A 20,005-nucleotide genomic window follows, 5' to 3' on the forward strand; every position below is an offset into this window, starting at 1 on the left:
AGCCCGACTGAGCTAGCCGGGAACTTTCACTTTCACTTTTAGCCGCACGGCTCAGCTCTGAGCGCGCGGCTAAAGGGTTAATAGCGCGCGGCACCGCGATCGGCGCTGCGCGCTATTAGAGGCGGGTCCCGGCTTCACTATGACGCCGGGCCCGCCATGAAATGACGCGGGGTTACTGTGTAACCCCGCGTTATATCAGAAGAGCAGGACCAAGGACGTACCGGTACGTCCTTGGTCCTTAAGGGGTTAATTGGCTTCCACCTGCTCCCTGGCTATATCACATCACTTCCCCTGCACTCCCTTGCCGGATCTTGTTGCCTTGTGCCAGTGAAAGCGTTTAGTGTTGTCCAAAGCCTGTGTTACCTGAACTCCTGCTATCCATCTTGACTACGAACCTTGCCGCCTGCCCCGACCTTCTGCTACGTCTGACCTTGCCTCTGCCTAGTCCTTCTGTCCCACGCCTTCTCAGCAGTCAGCGAGGTTGAGCCGTTGCTAGTGGATACGACCTGGTTGCTACTGCCGCAGCAAGACCATCCCGCTTTGCGGCGGGCTCTGGTGAACACCAGTAGCCTCTTAGAACCGGTCCACCAGCACAGTCCACGCCAATCCCTCGCTGACACAGAGGATCCACAACCTGTAAGCCGAATCGTGACAGTAGATCCGGCCATGGATCCCGCTGAGGTGCCGCTGCCAAGTCTCGCTGACCTTCCCACGGTGGTCGCTCAGCAATCGCAGCAGATTGCCCAACAAGGACAGCAGCTGTCGCAGTTGACCGCCATGTTACAGCAACTTCTGCCTCTGCTACAGCAGCAACCATCTCCTCCACCAGCTCCTGCACCTCCTCCGCAGCGAGTGGCCGCTCCTAGCCTCCGCTTGTCCCTGCCGGACAAATTTGATGGGGACTCTAGACTCTGCCGTGGATTTTTGTCTCAATGTTCCCTGCATATGGAGATGTTGTCGGACTTGTTTCCTACAGAACGGTCTAAGGTGGCGTTCGTAGTGAGCCTTCTTTCAGGAAAGGCCTTGTCTTGGGCCACACCGCTCTGGGACCGCAATGATCCTGCCACAGCCACAGTCCAGTCCTTCTTCGCTGAAGTCCGTAGTGTCTTCGAGGAACCAGCCCGAGCTTCTTCTGCCGAGACTGCCCTGCTGAACCTGGTCCAGGGTAATTCTTCAGTGGGCGAGTACACCATCCAATTTCGTACTCTTGCTTCCGAATTATCATGGAATAACGAGGCTCTCTGCGCGACCTTTAAAAAAGGCCTATCCAGTAGCATCAAGGATGTGCTGGCCGCACGAGAGATTACTGCCAACCTGCAAGAACTTATCCATTTGGCCACACGCATTGACATGCGTTTTTCTGAGAGACATCAGGAGCTCAGCCAGGAAAAAGACTTAGATCTGTGGGCACCTCTCCCACAGTATCCTTTGCAATCTACGCCTGGGCCTCCCGCCGAGGAGGCCATGCAAGTGGATCGGTCTCGCCTGACCCAGGAAGAGAGGAATCGCCGTAGGGAAGAAAATCTTTGTCTGTACTGTGCCAGTACCGAGCATTTCTTGGTGGATTGCCCTATTCGTCTTCCACGTCTAGGAAACGCACGCACGCACCCAGCTCACGTGGGTGTGGCGTCTCTTGGTTCAAAATCTGCTTCTCCACGACTCACGGTGCCCGTGCGGATCTCTCCTTCTGCCAACTCCTCCCTCTCAGCCGTGGCCTGCTTGGACTCTGGTGCCTCTGGGAATTTTATTTTGGAGTCGTTGGTGAATAAATTCTGCATCCCGGTGACCCGTCTCGTCAAGCCGCTCTACATTTCCGCGGTCAACGGAGTCAGATTGGATTGCACCGTGCGTTACCGCACAAAACCCCTCTTAATGTGTGTTGGACCCCATCACGAAATGATTGAATTCTTCGTCCTTCCCAACTGTACCTCTGAGGTCCTCCTCGGTCTGCCATGGCTCCGGCTTCATTCTCCCACCCTTGACTGGACCACCGGGGAGATCAACAACTGGGACTCTGCTTGCCATAAGAAATGCCTCTCCCCCCCTCCCAGTCCCGTCAGGCAAGCCTCAGTGCCTCCTCATGGCCCCCGTCCTGGTGACACACTGCCCCGTGCCAAGCTTCACCCTCTGCCCTCCCTCCCCATTCCCACTCCTGCTGTACTGCCTGCCTTTGAGGAAACCCTCCATTCACTCCCGTGTCCTCGTCCCAGGTAAAGCAGTTGTCGGACAAAAAAAGGGGGAGACCTAAGGGGGGGTACTGTTACGCCGAGCGCTCCGGGTCCCTGCTCCTCCCCGGAGCGCTCACAGCGTCTCTCTCCCTGCAGCGCCCCGGTCAGTCCCGCTGACCGGGAGCGCTGCACTGACATGGCCGTCGGGGATGCGATTCGCACAGCGGGACGCTCCTGCTCGCGAATCGCATCCCAAGTCACTTACCCATCCCGGTCCCCTGCTGTCATGTGCTGGCGCGCGCGGCTCCGCTCTCTAGGGCGCGCGCGCGCCGGCTCTGTGAGACTTAAAGGGCCAGTGCACCAATGATTGGTGCCTGGCCCAATTAGCTTCATTGGCTTCCACCTGCTCCCTGGCTATATCACATCACTTCCCCTGCACTCCCTTGCCGGATCTTGTTGCCTTGTGCCAGTGAAAGCGTTTAGTGTTGTCCAAAGCCTGTGTTGCCTGAACTCCTGCTATCCATCTTGACTACGAACCTTGCCGCCTGCCCCGACCTTCTGCTACGTCTGACCTTGCCTCTGCCTAGTCCTTCTGTCCCACGCCTTCTCAGCAGTCAGCGAGGTTGAGCCGTTGCTAGTGGATACGACCTGGTTGCTACTGCCGCAGCAAGACCATCCCGCTTTGCGGCGGGCTCTGGTGAACACCAGTAGCCTCTTAGAACCGGTCCACCAGCACGGTCCACGCCAATCCCTCGCTGACACAGAGGATCCACAACCTGTAAGCCGAATCGTGACAGCAATGGAGTAACAATGCAGACTTGGCAGGAAGGAACTGGGTGGAGACATCGCTTGTGGCAAGAAGATCCCCAACTCTTAATGTCCCCAGTGGCCCAGTCGAGGCTAGGCGAGTGACGTTGGAGCCAGGGCAAGCCCAGAATAATTTCTGAAGTACAGTTGGGCAGCACAAAAAATTCAATATGTTCATGATGGTGAACTCCAACACTCATGAGCAGCGGTTGAGTGCGGTAACGCACGGTGCAGACCAGCCTCTCTCCTTTGACGGATGAAATGAAAAGAGGTTTGACAAGACGGGTAACAGGAATATTGAATCTGTTGATTAGGGAGGCTGAACCAGAATCCAAGAAGGCCACAGCGGAGAAGGAAGTATTAGTATTAGCGGGTATAGCAATCCGCACAGGTATAGTCAGTCGTGGAGAGGAAGAATTCACACCTAGCAACGCCTCTCCTACGTTAACTAGGTGCGAGCATTTCCCTGACGCGGAGGACGAATAGGACAGTCCTTTAGGAAATGTTCGGTACTAGCACAGTACAGGCACAGGTTTTCGTTCCTACGGCGAGTCCTCTCTTGTTGGGTCAGGCAAGACCGATCCACTTGCATAGCCTCCTCAGCGGAAGGCACAGGAACAGATTGCTAAGGACACTGGAAGAGAGGTGCCAGGGGAGAAAACCGCCTGGTGCGAACAAGATCCTGTTCCTGACAAAGCTCCTGGCGTCTTTCACTGAAACCCATGTCGATGCGGGTGGCCAAATGGATGAGTTCAGACAGGGCCTCATTATTCCAGGATAGCTCGGAGGCGAGGGTGCGGAACTGAATGGCGTATTCGCCCACTGAAGAACTCCCTTGGATAAGATTCAATAGGGCTGTCTCGGCTGAGGAAGCCCGGGCTGGCTCCTCAAAGACACTGCGTACTTCTGAGAAGAAGGACTGGATAGTAGCAGTGGCAGGATCGTTGCGGTCCCAAAGCGGTGTGGCCCAGGACAAGGCCTTTCCAGACAGCAGGCTGACCACGAACGCCACCTTAGACTGTTCTGTAGGAAATTGGTCTTACATCCTCTCTAGGTGTAGGGAACACTGGGACAGGAACCCACGGCACAGTTTAGAGTCCCCATCAAACTTGTCAGGTAGGGACAGACGGAGTCTGGGAGCGGCCGCTCGCTGCGGAGGTGATGCAGGAGCTGGCAGAGGAGATGGTTGCTGTTGTTGAGGCAGAAGCTGTTGTAGCATTGCAGTCAACTGAGTCAGCTGTTGTCCTTGTAGCATGATCTGCTGAGATTGCTGGGCGACCACGGAGGTTAGGTCAGCGACACTGGGCAGCGGGACCTCAGCGGGATCCATGGCCGGATCTACTGTCAGGGTCCGGAGTGGTATGCAGGGATGACGCAGGTAGTGAATCCTCTATGTCAGTGAGGTGATGGCGTGGGCCGTACCAGGGGAAAGGAATCTAAGGGGTTACTGGTTTTCACCATAGCCTGCCGCAAGGCGGGATGGACTTGCTGCGGCAGGTAACCCCTAGGTCGTTCCACCCAATAGCTGAGTCAGGCGCGGTACACAAGGACTAGGCAAAAGGCAAGGTCAGACGTAGCAGAAGGTCAGGGCAGGCGGCAACGGTTCGTAGTAAAGGGCAACAGCAAAGGTCTGGGTACACAGGCAATGGACACACGGGATAGCTTTCACTGGCACAGGGCAACAAGATCCGGCAAGGACAGGAAGGGGAAGTGGGTTTTTATAATGTGGGAAGTGATTGGTACTGATTAGGCCAGGCACCAATTAATGGTGCACTGGCCCTTTAAATTTCAGAGAGTCGGCGCGCGCACACCCTAGGGAGAAGATTGGGATGCGACCAGCGGGCGGGTGCGTCCCGCTACGTGGATCGCATCCCCGCAGGTGATAACAGAGCAGCGCTCCCGGTCAGCGGATCTGACCGGGGCACTGCACGCTGAAGAACGCCGCGAGCGCTCCGGGGAGGAGCAGGGACCCGGAGCGCTTGGCGTAACAACAACCAAAGACAATATGGTGAGTGTATAGCTTAGATCTTCCTATGTCATTAATTTGTGTCATCCTTAGGCAGTCATGTAATGTTGGAACTTGTAGTTTTTAAATAGTTGGAGGTACACTGTTTGGATAACTCTTATTTGCAGCAATGTTGCCTTCAGCTGTGCGCCTACAGCTTTTACAAAACTACAACTCCCAGCATGGCCAGGCACCCTTTGACTGTCCAGGCATGCTTGGAGTTGTATTTGTGCAACAGCTGAAGACACATGATTGGTAAAACTCTGTTTTACAGCAGTGTTGCTGCAGGCTGTGTTCCTCCTGCAGCCTTGTCCATTAGCCATCTCGTGTCCATGACCCTTGGACACCCTTATGCTGCTCTGGGACTCATCAGTGTCCCAGGAGGTATGGGGACCCCTAATGGTGGGATTTTCAAAGGCAGCTTTCTTTAATAAAATGTGAAAGAAGTATAAACATTTTTTAAGAAGTATATTTTAAAAACTATTGTTTTGCCAAGATGTACAACATATAAAAAGCACAATGTCCTAACAGCATAGTCTAGAGATTACTTTTTTTTTTTTGTTAAATCCTTCAAAATCCGTACAGTGCCATGATCACTGCCCATCTGACTCAGATTAATCTCATGTGAGAGGATTTTTGTAACTGGAAAGCATCTTGCTACTTGCTTGAAGTAGGCCTAACAGGACACTGATGAGGTTTAAACTTGTCCAGGAGGTATGCTCAAACAAGGGGTTCTTTCTTCTCTTCAGGCCTGAACTTTACTGACTGAACCTAGGAGATACACTAAAATGAGGAACAGGCTTTACTTATTGAACCTTGGAGATACATTCAAACTAGGCAAAGACACTTTTTACTGACTGACTCAACTAACTGTCTGGTCTACCCAGAAGGAGCAGAGCTGGGATACTTTTTCACATTACTCTTGTAAAAGCTACACTGCACTGTTAAGTTTAGTCCAGCCCTCTGGGAAGAGGGGTTGGCCTAGGGAATCCTCACTCAGCCTTTCTGGAAACCTCTACATAGAAGATTAGCTGGGGAGCAAGGCATGTGACTAGTTAATCACTCACTTGATACAGCTTATGCAAATATTTAATCATTGCACCCTAAGAAAATGTGTATGCTGTTATGACAATGAAATACACAAAAACAGTGATGCAGGTAAACTCACAATACCACATACACAGATTTAGACAGATTGAAAATGTTTTTTTTCAGCCACACAACAACTTCACATATATTGTAGCTAGGACACGGGTAGCGGGACACTAAATAACTCATATCATTTTTTGTTGACAGACAATTATGTGGAACCCTATACTTACTTAATAAAATGGAGACCAGTCATGTGTGGCAATAATGACACTTTTTCAGAAGAAAAAATTGTAAAGGTGAGCAATATCGGTACATTTTATTTGTAACTCATATATGAACTATGATATATTTCGAAAGAATAAGATGGTCCAGCGTTGTATAGTCGGTTGAATTTTGAGGAATTTATTTATAACAAAACATGTAGGTACAGGTAAGGGACGCATTTCGGCTGTCAGTATGACTAAGACTGTGTACTGACAGCCAAAACGCATCACTTACCTGTACCGACATGTTTTGTTGTGAATAAATCCCTCTAAATTCAACCGACTATACAACGCTGGACCATCTTATTCTTTCTATGTTGGCGGAATTGGTCAATTCCAGTCCAGGACATTGTGAGGCTACAAAGGGTGAGCTGCAATCCGTTTCACATTTGAACTCTATGATATATTTCCTAACAATATGCAAAGTCCTGTACAAATCAGGAAGATCACTGTAATATACTGAATTGGGAAGAAATTCAAAATAGCTGTATACTTTTTAGGAACGGACCAGGTGGCCTGATTTATATATTGGTAAGTAAAACTGGAAAAATGTGGTATCTACTACTGATTGGCATCTCCAGTGGTCCCCTCAGTAGCATATTACATAACAGTTTACTTTATTGGGAACTTGAATGCATATATATATCAGAATGCTTAAAAGAACAAAAAATGCCCAGCTGAAAATTCCCCAGAAAAGCTGGCCATAAACATGAAAAATGTATCTGTATAACCTTTGCATTGTCAGTATATTTGGAGAAATCTGATGACAATCTGATGGCTGTGATGAAAATACACATAAGATTATGTGATGTCTTCAGGGCCGGTTTTATTCTTAGCGTGGCCCTGGGCCAAAAAATCTAAAGTGGGGCCCCAAAAGTCGTAATAGTGCACTAACCAGATTTGCAAATTTTTGGTCACTTCAAATACCATAACAAAATATCTAAAAAGCAATTGAAAAGTCCCATCAAAACAAAAATGGTACCGATAAAAACTACATATCACAGTGCAAAAAATGACCCTCTGATCATAGGGATCAGAATAGTACAATTTTATATTTTTGTGCAGTTCCCCCACATTAGGTTGGCAGTATAGTTCCTCCCACATTAGGTTGGCAGTATAGTTCCCCACATTAGGTTGGCAGTATAGTTCCCCACATTAGGTGCAGTATAGTTCCCCCACATTAGATGCAGTATAGTTACCCCACATTAGGTGCAGTATAGTTCCCCCACATTAAGTGCAGTATAGTTCCCCACATTAGGTGCAGTATAGTTCCCCACATTAGGTGCAGTATAGCTCCCCCACAGACATACAGCCTTCAGCCATATACATGTACTCCGTCCAAGTGCTCCGCCCACCGCTCCTCCGGTCAGGGGTCACAATCTACTGCTATTGCCTATAGGCCATAACAGTAGGTGGTCGGAGGAGCAGTGGTCGGAGCACTGAAGATGATGTGCAGGTAACTTACAATGACATTCCTGCGTGCACTACCTCCCGGCGGCCCCTGCGTTTTTAAAGTTAACGCTGGGCCGCAGAAAGGTAAGCGGGACATCCTTGTGTCCCGAAAAGATCTTTCGGGACACAGGGATGTCCCTAATGTGACAGGGCCCCCTGCAGCCTGCAGGTGGCCCCCTGGGGAATGGGGGCCCTGGGCCATTGCCCGGATTGCCCCGGCCTAACGCCGGCCCTGGATGTCTTATAAGCTGGGCCTGGTAATGATCCATAGATAAATATTGCATGTTTTTGGCAATTTTAAAGCAGCTTTCTGTTTATCATCAATAACAGATATACAAAAATAAAGGCACAGTCGGGTGCCTTACATGATGGATACAATTGGCAACTGAACTTTTAACAGAACACCTAACTTTAATGCCTGTATTGACATGATAATAAGGACTTCTGAATTTTCACTTGCAGGGATCAAGCTACATTATAACTGACCTCCAGTTTGCATGTACATATAAAGTAACAGTACGGCCATTCACCCTTCAGGGACCATCGGTTGAAGAGGTGACATTTGTAAAAACACCCAAGTGCAACAACATGAAAGTTAAAACTCTGAAAGATGTACACTGTCCAAAACAAGGTGAGTGACCTACAAAGTGCAATTTGACAGTTTTGTTATAGTACACAGACTAAAACAATACTAGAATAATTGAAACACTGATATAATCTAGGATCACTGTGGTTTGTAGCATTCACGTATAATGCATTTGTTGGTCATACATATAAAACAGTTAAGTGCACAGAAGAAAACTATCCAGTCAACTCCTTGATAAATGTATGCCTGCGCAGAAAATCTACGTTTGTTACAAAAAGGAAAGTGTGATAAACTGCTGGCAATGGTCAGGTAGAGCTTTTCACCCAGGATAACAAAGGGTTGGACTATATTAAGTTGTTGGTTGGTTCTACTGATATTTACCTAATATATATGAGTAGCTCAGAATACAACCCCAAAGAATAAGACTTAGCAGCTGTTGTCCTTCTGCACATTTTAGCTTATGCAATTTATAGTAAATAACTGTAAAGAATGTGATTACCCCTAAATAATAGGTAAAGATCAGGCAGTAGAATAAACGTAGTTATCAACTGACCATGAATGTCAAGGAAAAATTGCATTGTAAACATGAGAACAGCAAAATATAATTGAAAATATAGCTGTGTGCCAAAAATACAAATCTTTAGAAGCAGAATGATGTCTGTGTACTGGGTTCAGAAACAATGCTTATCAGGAGATAAGGAGGTATTAGCAGTAGAGTATTTTTACACTTAAACACTAAACATTTATCTTAAACTCTAGGGTGCCACCATCTGTCCAGAAAAGGGATGCACAGATCAGAAAAGCTAAGGGCAGTCTTCCAGAGTGTGAATGGAAAAATTAAAGGAGAATTTCACTGGCACATTTTACAAACTGGTCCATTCTTCTCCACCAAAAGCTGGCTATTTAGTTGGGCAGAGATGGCACAAACTGGTGCATTTTACAACACAATCACACTTCCAGCCGTAAGTATAAAGTCATTACAGAACTGATGAAATAGCTAAAATAAGTTCCCGCTCACACACATTTTTATCAGTATTTGTCAGACAAATCCAGAAGTTAAACCTAAACAAAATACATAGAAATATTTGTACATCTTTCTTGTTTTTGACCAGCTCCTGGTTTTAGCTCATAAATACTAATGCAAAATATACAAGTGTGAGAACCTGTCAATTTACAACAAAGCAGGCAAATCCTGGCAGATTTGGCAAGAAGAATAGCAGTCAATGCAGGGCAATTTCTCCGGTCTAAAGATGAACCCCCACAATGGAACCTGATAGATCCCATTGTAAGGGGGTTCAACCGTTAAATCAACTCTGCAACATTCATTGTAAAGACTGCTTCAAGGGGGATCCCCAGCGATCAGACGCTTATCCTCTATTCTGTGGATAGGGGATAAGAAGTTAAATACCAGAGTTTTCCTTTAAGACAGAGGTCATGTCCCATATAGAGAGATACTCTGCCTTTAGAAGCAATGGAATCTGAGAGAAACACCTTTGTATGCCTCCACAGGAAACTGGAGACATATATAGTGCCTTGCATAAGTTTTCAACCCTTTGGCCCTGTAAGTAGTCCCTTGGGCGGGGAGCTAGACTTACCTAGCCCTGTCTTCTCGACTGTAATCAAAAATTTCTACGTGTTATATATATCGTAAAATCTCATGATTGGTTACCGTTAAGGCTGATAAGTGTATATCTTATTTATTGTGAGTGCTTACAATTTTTGTGATACAATCATCATACCATTTGTGTTGTAGATTCATCCTTTTGTGATCATTGATGACCTCAAACCCTCAACGTTCTACCATGTTAAAGTCCAAATTGCTGCCCTCAATGTTTCATCGACAGAAAAAATCTTCCTCACTCCTGCACTTGGACTGTAAGGTGACAATTTTGCATTGTTGTTTGCTGATTTAATTATACATTTGTTTATGGAAAGGATATTCACAGATGGAGTTCCACTTTGTAAGACATTACTTTTAATTATGTTCAAAATGGTAAGAGAGTATGTCTGGCACTACTCAATGATGGATTGTAGAAATTACATAAAAGTTTAACTAGTGCTGAGCATCCAAAGAAAGTCCAAGAATGAACAGATCAAGGCACTTGCCATTTAGCTTTTATTTCATCTCCCTCAATGTTTGTAAAGATTTTACAAAAAGTAAAAAGATTGAAGGTAAATTGTAAGTATCTCGATCTGTTCATTCTTGGACTTTGAAAATAACTTTTAATTCTAATCTCTAAAAACCAAGATACAGTGAAATCATCCTAAATTGCATATAAGATATGGAGGAACAGAAAATTGGTTAGAAAAAAATTGGTTAGAAAAAAACGTGGTTGGTCTTAAAGGGGTCTCAAATGGGTGGTCTTTTGGAGAGATTGAACTGTACATGAAAAAATCATAACAGCACATCATGCAAGATAACTATGAGAAAATGACCAAGATCACAGTATAAATATTAATAAGTGTGTAACTAGTGTCAGGTGTTTTCATTTTACGAATAGAAGGTTATGAGTTTAATTCTTTCAGGATGGATAAGGTTGGGTTCACACTACTTTTTAAGCAATACTGGAATTTGAATGATCAGTGTTACCTGGGTGTGGGAATGGTGCCTGGAAATCTCCAGGTTTGTATCATGTTGTTCCATGTATCCAACTTGCTTGAGGTGCTATAACGTATTTAAACTAACCCGACTCCTCTCACCTCCCACCAAGCAGAGCAGTCTCCCTGAGAAGAGTGACCCCACTTCTCTCTTGCTGAAGGAACTTTATCATGATCCCGCCATACAAAACTCCCGGTAGACATAAAATTCCTCAAATCCTTCAGAGTAAGGTTCATACAACATTTTAAGCATCCGGCCCATATGTAATGCATTTCAATGACCTGACCGGAGTCAAACGCTGCCTCGTATGCGGTTCTGTAACCGGACCATAAACCGTGGTAGACCACAGTTTTAGGTCTGGTGGGAAAACCGCATATGGGGCAAAATTGAGCCGACCGGAGTCAGCGTTTGACTCCGGTCAGATCATTGAAATGCATTACAGTGGTCCCTCAACATACGATGGTAATTCATTCCAAACGAGCCATCGTTTGTCGAATCCATCGTATGTTGAGGGATTCGTGCAATGTAAAGTATAGGAAGCTGTACTCACCTGTCCCCGACGCTCACAATGGTGTCCCCGCCACTTTCGATGGTGACCCCGGTCCTCTGCTATCTTCTCCGGTCCTCTGCTGTCTTCCGCAAGGCCTTACTGGGCCTGCGTAGCGACGTCATTACGCCACTGTGTACGCCATTCCTATTGGATGACGTGCGCAGCAGCGTATTGACGTAATCGGAGAGGGCCGAGAAGACACCGGAAGACTAGCGCTGGACCCGGAGGGCACCCCGGAGCATCATGGAGGGGTAAGTAATACTTACCGCACCACACGGGGAACATTAAGCTGCTATCCGGCAGCAGCTTAAGCATTTTGCGCTGCCGGATAGCACTTAATGCGATGGCCCCGACATAAAAAAGCATCGTATGTCGATGCTGACATCGACATGCGATGGCCTCTGAGAGGCCATCGTATGTCGATTTGATCATATCTTGGGGCCATCGTAGGTCGGGGGGGTCACTGTACATACGGGCCGGATGTAGCTGGGATACGTGAGCACCCGGTTTTCGCTTCCCCAAGCCGTATATGGTCCCGTATTGCTTAAAACTTAGTATGAACCTTACTCTGAAGGATTTGAGGAATTTTAAGTCTACCGGGGGTTTTGTATGGTGGGATCATGATAAGGTTTCGTCAGGAAGAGAGCAGTGGGGTCACTCTTCTCAGGGAGACTGCTCTGCTTGGTGGGAGGTGAGAGGAGTCGGGTTAGTTTAAATATGTTATAGCACATCAAGCAAGTTGGATACATGAAACAACATGATAAAAACCTGGAGATTTCCAGGCACCATTCCCACACCCAGATAACACTGATCATTCAAATTTATGACCTTTGTTACGCCGAGCGCTCCGGGTCCCCGCTCCTCCCCGGAGCGCTCGCTACACTTCCCTCACTGCAGCGCCCCGGTCGGTTCCACGGACCCGGGGCGCTGCGTTACCACCTCCGGCCGGGATGCGATTCGCGATGCGGGTAGCGCCCGCTCGCGATGCGCACCCCGGCTCCCGTACCTTACTCGCTCCCCGTCAGTTCTGTCCCGGCGCGCGCGGCCCCGCTCCCTAGGGCGCGCGCGCGCCGGGTCTTTGCGACTTAAAGGGCCACTGCACCGCTGATTGGTGCAGTGGTTCCAATTAGTGTTTACACCTGTGCACTTCCCTATATCACCTCACTTCCCCTTCACTCCCTCGCCGGATCTTGTTGCCCTAGTGCCAGTGAAAGCGTTCCTTGTGTGTTCCTTGCCTGTGATTCCAGACCTTCTGCCGTTGCCCCTGACTACGATCCTTGCTGCCTGCCCCGACCTTCTGCTACGTCCGACCTTGCTTCTGTCTACTCCCTTGTACCGCGCCTATCTTCAGCAGCCAGAGAGGTTGAGCCGTTGCTAGGGGATACGACCTGGTCACTACCGCCGCAGCAAGACCATCCCGCTTTGCGGCGGGCTCTGGTGAAAACCAGTAGTGACTTAGAACCGATCCTCTAGCACGGTCCACGCCAATCCCTCTCTGGCACAGAGGATCCACTACCTGCCAGCCGGCATCGTGACAACCTTTTGTCCATATAATAAAAAAACATCTAAATGCGTAACATATGTGCTGACATAAGCCACTGCAGTCCTTTAGTATACTATTGGCTTATAAAGCCTATAGGCATGTTAGTCATATACAAAACATAGTTTCCAAATGCAGTGTAATTTTTGCCTAAACATATCTTGGTTTTGCTTAAATATACTCACCTTTTTTTAGCATTTCTAAAAAATCGGATCGGCCAATATGGCTGCCGTTACAACTTCTGAAAGAGTTGTTACTCAATTACATCGCTATCTACCCAGGTTAACTGGCATACATACCCCGCACCAGTTCATGTTTATTTAGTAAGATTTGGCATCATGGACTGTAACATTGTCCTGTCTATAATCCAACCTAATATTATAACCGTTGTTGCCCAGAGTAAAAAGCTATAAGTTCACGATATTGCCACACGAACATACTGAAATGCCATTTTTCTTTGTATAAAGAGTATAATGCAGACTAGAAAAACAGTAAAACTGTAAAATGTAGCATATTTAAACCTATTTTAAATTACTTTTTTTCTTCATTTTTTAGGTTGATGGCCCAGAAAAAAATATCTTTAAAAAAATCAACTACTTCACATGCTAGAAAGGAGTAATAATAACATACACATTATATAGAATGCAGCCAAGAAAACAAGCAGTCACCTTTTAATAAAGACATTGATGTATTATAATGCATCTAAAGAGTCACCTCCAGCATTGATCTGATATGCATATACAAGTGAAATATTTTATGTGTACAGATGTGTTTTAAATTATCTTGGAATATTGTTTTGTACATAATCATTGCTACATTTTTGTATTTTAATTTATATTTTGTTTATTAAAACATTTCTAGCAAACAAGATCAATATATGACCATGCATGTTTTATTCATGGCTACACTCCAAATGATAATTCCATAAAATGTATGAGGAAAAAATATTCCTGAAAATTATCAGTTGAGGAATATTTAACCCTTTAAGGACAAAGCCCATTTTGATCTTAAGGACCAGACAAATTTTCATTTTTTGTACTTTAGTTTTTTCCTCCTTTCCTTCTAAAAATCGTAACTCTTACAATTTTGCACCTACAGACCAATATAAGGGCTTATTTTTTGCGCCATCAATTGTACTTTGTAATGACATCAATCATTTAATAACAAAATCTACTGCAAAACCCAAAAATATATTTGTGGGGTGAAATTGAAAAAAAAAGCCATTTTGTAACTTTTGGGGGCCTCCGTTTCTATGCAGTGCACTTTTCAGTAAAATTGACACCTGATCTTTATTCTGTAGGTCAGTGTTTCCCAACCAGGGTGCCTCCAGGTGTTGCAAAACTACAACTCCCAGCATGCCTGGACAGCCAAAGGCTGTCCAGGCGTGCTAGGAGTTGTAGTTTTGCAACATCGTGAGGCACCCTGGTTGGGAAACACTGCTGTAGGTCCATATGGTCACAAGGATACCCGATTTATGTAACTTTATTTTATTTTACTACTTGAAAAATTTATAACTACATGCACCAAAATTAGTATGCTTCAAATTGTCATCTCCTGACCCCTATAACTTTTTTATTTTTACGCATTTGGGGCTATATGATGGCAAATTTTTTTGTGCCGTGGTCTGTAGTTTTTGTTGGTACCATTTTTGTTTTGATCGGACTTTTTGATCCCTTTTTATACATTTGTTATGGTATATGCAGGGATGTGGAAATTATATCACCCGATACATGCCGTTCTGGGCGCGGGGCAGGTGAATTCTTTGGGGATTTGGCCCTGCTTCGGGCAAGCAGGGCTAAATGCCAGAGGACTTCACATATAACGGGGCAATCAATCTTGCCCCATCACTAAACTCCTATAGACTGCAGCTGTATCCTGCAGCCTACAGCGAGCCACGCAGAACGTCGGCGTCCCGACGTAGGCGAGTGCGATAACGTCACTCATCGCGCGCACCTCTGTCCGGACCGAGGATGTGGTAGAGCAACATAACTGCCGAGCCCCTGAGCATAATGGAGCGCACATGGGGACGGAGGACAGGTAGCAGGGGATCAGAAAGGGGAAGGGGATTTGGTAAATAAGTGAATAATGTGGTACAGGAGAGGGGGGGGCTGAAATATAATGACACAGGGGGCATCGGGGGGAGGGGGTATAATGGCACAGGGGGCATCGGGGGAAGGGGTATAAAGGCACAGGAGGCATCAGAGGGGGAGGGGCTATAATGGCACAGGGAGCATGGGGGGAAGAAAATATAATGGCACAGGGAGCATTGGAGAGGGGGGTGAAAATATAATGACACAGGGAGCATTGGAGAGGGGGGGAATATAATGGCACAGGGAGCATTGGAGAGGGGGGAATATAATGGCACAGGGAGCATTGGAGGGGGGGAATATAATGGCACAGGGAGCATTGTAGAGGGGGGGGGGGGGAGAGAATATAATGACACAGGTGGCCCTACCTGATAGAGGGACATACCTACCTGAAGGGAGGACTACCTACATAAACGAATACTGTAGTGCTGTAGTTAAAAATAACTTATAGATTGCGGGGGGTGTGACCGCTGGGGACCCCCTGCGATCTCATGTACTGGGCACCAGCAGTTGCATGAAGGGTGTGTCCCCAGCATGATGCAGTGGCTGAAATGCCACCATCCATGTATCTCTATAGGAAACATCGGGGGGGGGGAAGTAGGCGTCCCAGCGGTCGGACCCCCTCGCGATCTATAACTTACCTGCCTCCTGCGCGTCCGTTGCCGAATGACTGCTCCGTGCCTGAGATCCAGGCAGGAGCAGTCAAGCGACTTTAACACTGATCAATGCTATTGTAACAAAGCATTGATCAGTTTAGGAAATCAGTGTGTGCAATGTTACAGCCTCCTATGGGGGCTATAACATTGCAAAAAAAAGATCATTTAACACCTTCCCTAATAAAAGTTAAAATCACCCCCCCCCCCCCCCTTTTCCCATTTAAAAAAAAACTGTGTAAATAAAAATAAACATATGTGGTATCGCTGCATGCGTAAATGTCTGTACTATAAAAAAATATATCATTAATTAAACTGCATGGTCAATGGCGTATGTGCCAAAAAAAAATTGAAAGTCCAAAATACCGTATTTATGATCACTTTTTATACCATAAAAAAATTTATATAAAGTCCCATCAAAACAAAAATGGTACCAGTAAAAACTTCAGATCATGGCGCAAAAAAAAGTAGGGTATCATTTTAATCATATGGACCTACAGAATAAAGAGAATGTGTCTTTTTAGTGAAAAATGTACTGCGTAGAAACGGAAGCCTCCAAAAGTTACAAAATGCCGTTTTTTCTTCAATTTTTTTTTCCGTTTCGCAGTAGATTTTTGGGTAAAATGACTGATGTCATTACAAAGTAGAATTGGTGGCTCAAAAAAAAAGCCATCATATGGATTTTTAGGTGCAAAATTGAAAGGTTTATGATTTTTAAAGGTGAGGAGGAAAAAACGAAAGTGCAAAAATGGAAAAACCCTCCGTCTTCAAAGGGTTAAGGGCCGGTTCACACTATGTTTGTAGCGTACAAGTGCAGTATCTGGTTGGGAGGAGCAAAAACCGGCCGCTCCTGTACCCCTCCCTTTCCCTATATACGGTTCTCTAACCGGACCTAAAACCGTGGTATACCATGGTTTTAAGTCCGGTGGGAAAACCGTATATGGGGCAAAAATGAGCCGACCAGAGTTAGCTTTTGACTCTGGTCGGCTCATTGAAATGAATGGGGTTCCTGACGGATCCGGCTGGGGTATGGGAGCGGCCGGTTTTCACTCCTCCCAACCAGATGCGGCACCCATACACTACAAACGTAGTGTGAACCCCCCCTAATAAAGATCTTATTTACGTACTATTTTGGTTAAAATAAATTTATGTACCAGGACAAGTGGATCGTCATGAGGGACAAGTAGATTGTGCTCCGTTTTAGTCCCTTGGACAAGTAGTTTTTTTTTTTATTTCCACACCCTTGTATATGTAATGATCAAAAATGCACAATTTTTGACTTTGGTATTTTTTTACGTGTACATCATCAACTGCGCTGCTTAGCTAACCTTATATTTTAATAGTTCAGACATTTGCGCATGTGGTGGTACCACATATGATTATTTTTATTTTGTATTACTTTTTTTTATTTATTTATTTTATTTAAAAAATGGAGGGGTTATTCAAACTTTTAATAGGGAATGGGTTAATTCACTTTTATTCACTTTTTTTTACACTTTTTTTTTTTCAGCCCCCATAGGGGGCTATACCATGCAATCTTCTGATTGCATATACTGATCAATGCTATGCTATAGCATAGTATTGATCAGTGTTATCGGTGCTCTGCTGCTCTAGTCTGCAAGGGACCTCCCGCTGTCCACTCAGCTGATCGGGACCCGCGATGTCACCGCGGATGTCCCAATCAGCTCCACTGAGCTACCGGCATCTTCGCCTTGATCGCAGCATCTAAAGGGTTAATTGCGGGCCTCGTCCCGATCAGCAGTGCCCGGCATTAGCCGTGGGTCCTGGCTGCCCATAGCAACCGGGACCCATCGGGTTTAAACTGTACTATGCTTGTGAGAACGGTTTAAATCCTGTTAACAGGACCTTAAAAGGGTGTAAAACTTTTCATCTGGTGCCAAAAAGTTAAACAGATTTGTAAATCACTTCTATTTAATAATCTTAATCCTTCCTTATCAGCTGCTGTATGCATTAGAGGAAGTTCTTTTCTTTTTGAATTTCCTTTCTGTCTGACCACAGTGCTCTCTGCTGACACCTCTGTTCATGTCAGCAACTGTCCATAATACAAACAAATCTTGATAGAAAACCTATCCTGCTTTCCCACTGGAGCACTTCTTTAAGTCCCAGGACGCCTGGGAATTCCTGTACGCCCTGTGTCCTAGATGCGTTAAAGTACTAAGTTTCATTTAAAGGGGTTATCCAAGAAAAAACTTTATATATATATATATATATATATATATATATATATATATATATATATATATATATCTCAACTGGCTCCAGTTTGCCAAGCTTGATGAAGGAAGCTAAAATAATACTAATATTAAAACCAGAGAAAGATAAACTAGAACTAGAATCATATGGGCCTATATCACTATTAACAACTGACATAAAAATAATAGCTAAGACTTTAGCTAATAGGCTAAAAAATATTATATCTGAAATTATACACATAGATCAATGTGGGTTTATCCCTGATAGATCTACTAGACAAAACATACATAGAGTCATGTCTAATATTCAGACGATCGAGGAGAGGGGGTCCCACTCCATCCTGTCTCTGGACGCTGTCAAGGCGTTTGACAGGGTGGAGTGGGAATACCTCTGGGAGGTTTTAAAAATTTGGAGTGGGAGTAGACATGATACAACTGATTAAGTTAATGTATTTAGATGCCACAGCAAAAGTTAGTATAGATGGCTGTAGTTCGGGCAGCTTTCTCCTCTCAAGAGGTACAAGACAAGGTTGTCCCCTCTCCCCCTGCTATTCGCATTGGCAATAGAGCCACTAGCTATGTGTATAAGAAATGATGAGGCCATTGCGGGATTTGGTGTGGGGGGAGAGGGGACAAAATCACATTATATGCGGATGACATGTTGTTGTTCTTAGAGGACCCCTTGAACTCCCTTCCCATAATAATGGATATAATAGAAAAAAACGGCAAATTTTCGGGTCTGGCAATTAATTGGAAGAAATCTGTGCTTATGCCATTAGGCACGGAAATAATAGAATCATCATATGGTCTAAGGATAATTAAACAAGAAGAGGGATTTAAATACCTGGGAGTTATAGTTCAATGGGATATAAACAGATTTCATCAAATAAACTCTTTAAAAATTCTCAAAGTTACAGAAAAGAAGGTAAAAATATGGAATGAGATGAATCTATCGAGAGCAGATAAGATAGTGCTGATTAAATCAGTACTTATTCCAAAATTCATGTAGATATTCAGCTCTGTCTCCATTTGGTGTGAACTGAAGTTATTCAAAAAAATAATTGCCATTTTTAACTCCCTGATCTGGGGCAGGAAGAGAGTTAGGATAAAACTGGATTACCTTTGTCAACCTAAGGAAAAAGGCGGCATTGAAATGCCGGATATATTTAGATATTTTTTGTCCAGTCAGATTTATTTTATATCAGAGTGGAGGAAATTTCCTTTTTTCGGATACTTGATATCATGCAGTGGGGGGCGTTTGAGGACCTATTCCAACTCTTGGAATCAGGGAAATTGGAAGAGGGATTATGAAAAAAAAAACACTATGGTAAAAACATGGAAAACATTTAAAAGAGAATTGGGTACATAAGGTTTATTGGGCATCGCCCCACTGCTTGATAACAATAAACTAGATAAAATTAATTTATTAGATAAATCGGGCATAATTGGCTGAAGAAATAATATCATAATTAAAGAAATTTGGGAGAATGATAAGGTGATAAACTGGGATGTATTTAAAGAAAGATTAAAAATAAAATAAGGAGGTTGGTTGAATTACGAGAGTCTCAAAGAAACATTTAGGGATTATAAAAGGAAAGGTGGAAAGATTTAGTCCTCTCACCCTATTTTACTTGAAATGATTTTAACTAATAATATAAAGAAAAATCATATATCTAAAATTTATAAACTATTAATGAGTGTTAACAAGGGACTCAAGGTCCACAGAGCAATGGCAGGATGATATAGGCTATATTAATGAGACAGAGTGGGAAACAATGCTAAAAAAATATTAATCAGGGTATAACCAACCTAAATCATAGGATGGTGCAATTTAATATAGTGCATAGACTTTACTACACCCCTTTATTCCTAGAAAAAATAGGATTAAGAAATCACATTAATTGTAGCCGATGTAAACAGGGTGGGGCTGGACAGCTTCATATGTTATGGAGTTGTCCGGAGCTACTCAAATTTTGGAGGGAAGTTTACG

At 44.9% G+C, this 20,005-nt stretch overlaps 1 protein-coding gene across 1 annotated transcript in view; it reads left to right on the forward strand.

Moving 5' to 3' along the window:
- Positions 1–13,926, forward strand: part of LOC130361812 (anosmin-1-like) — a 69,276-nt gene extending 55,350 nt beyond the window's left edge. Inside the window, exons 10-14 of the mRNA XM_056565321.1 lie at positions 6,277–6,368; positions 8,250–8,418; positions 9,133–9,335; positions 10,127–10,248; positions 13,618–13,926. Coding sequence (XP_056421296.1) covers positions 6,277–6,368; positions 8,250–8,418; positions 9,133–9,335; positions 10,127–10,248; positions 13,618–13,681 — 650 coding nt within the window. The 3' untranslated portion in view covers positions 13,682–13,926. The remainder of the gene's footprint in view (positions 1–6,276; positions 6,369–8,249; positions 8,419–9,132; positions 9,336–10,126; positions 10,249–13,617) is intronic.
- Positions 13,927–20,005: the final 6,079 nt, after the last annotated feature.

The sequence above is a fragment of the Hyla sarda genome, chromosome 3, assembly GCF_029499605.1.
Source record: "Hyla sarda isolate aHylSar1 chromosome 3, aHylSar1.hap1, whole genome shotgun sequence".
Classification (NCBI taxonomy): domain Eukaryota; kingdom Metazoa; phylum Chordata; class Amphibia; order Anura; family Hylidae; genus Hyla; species Hyla sarda.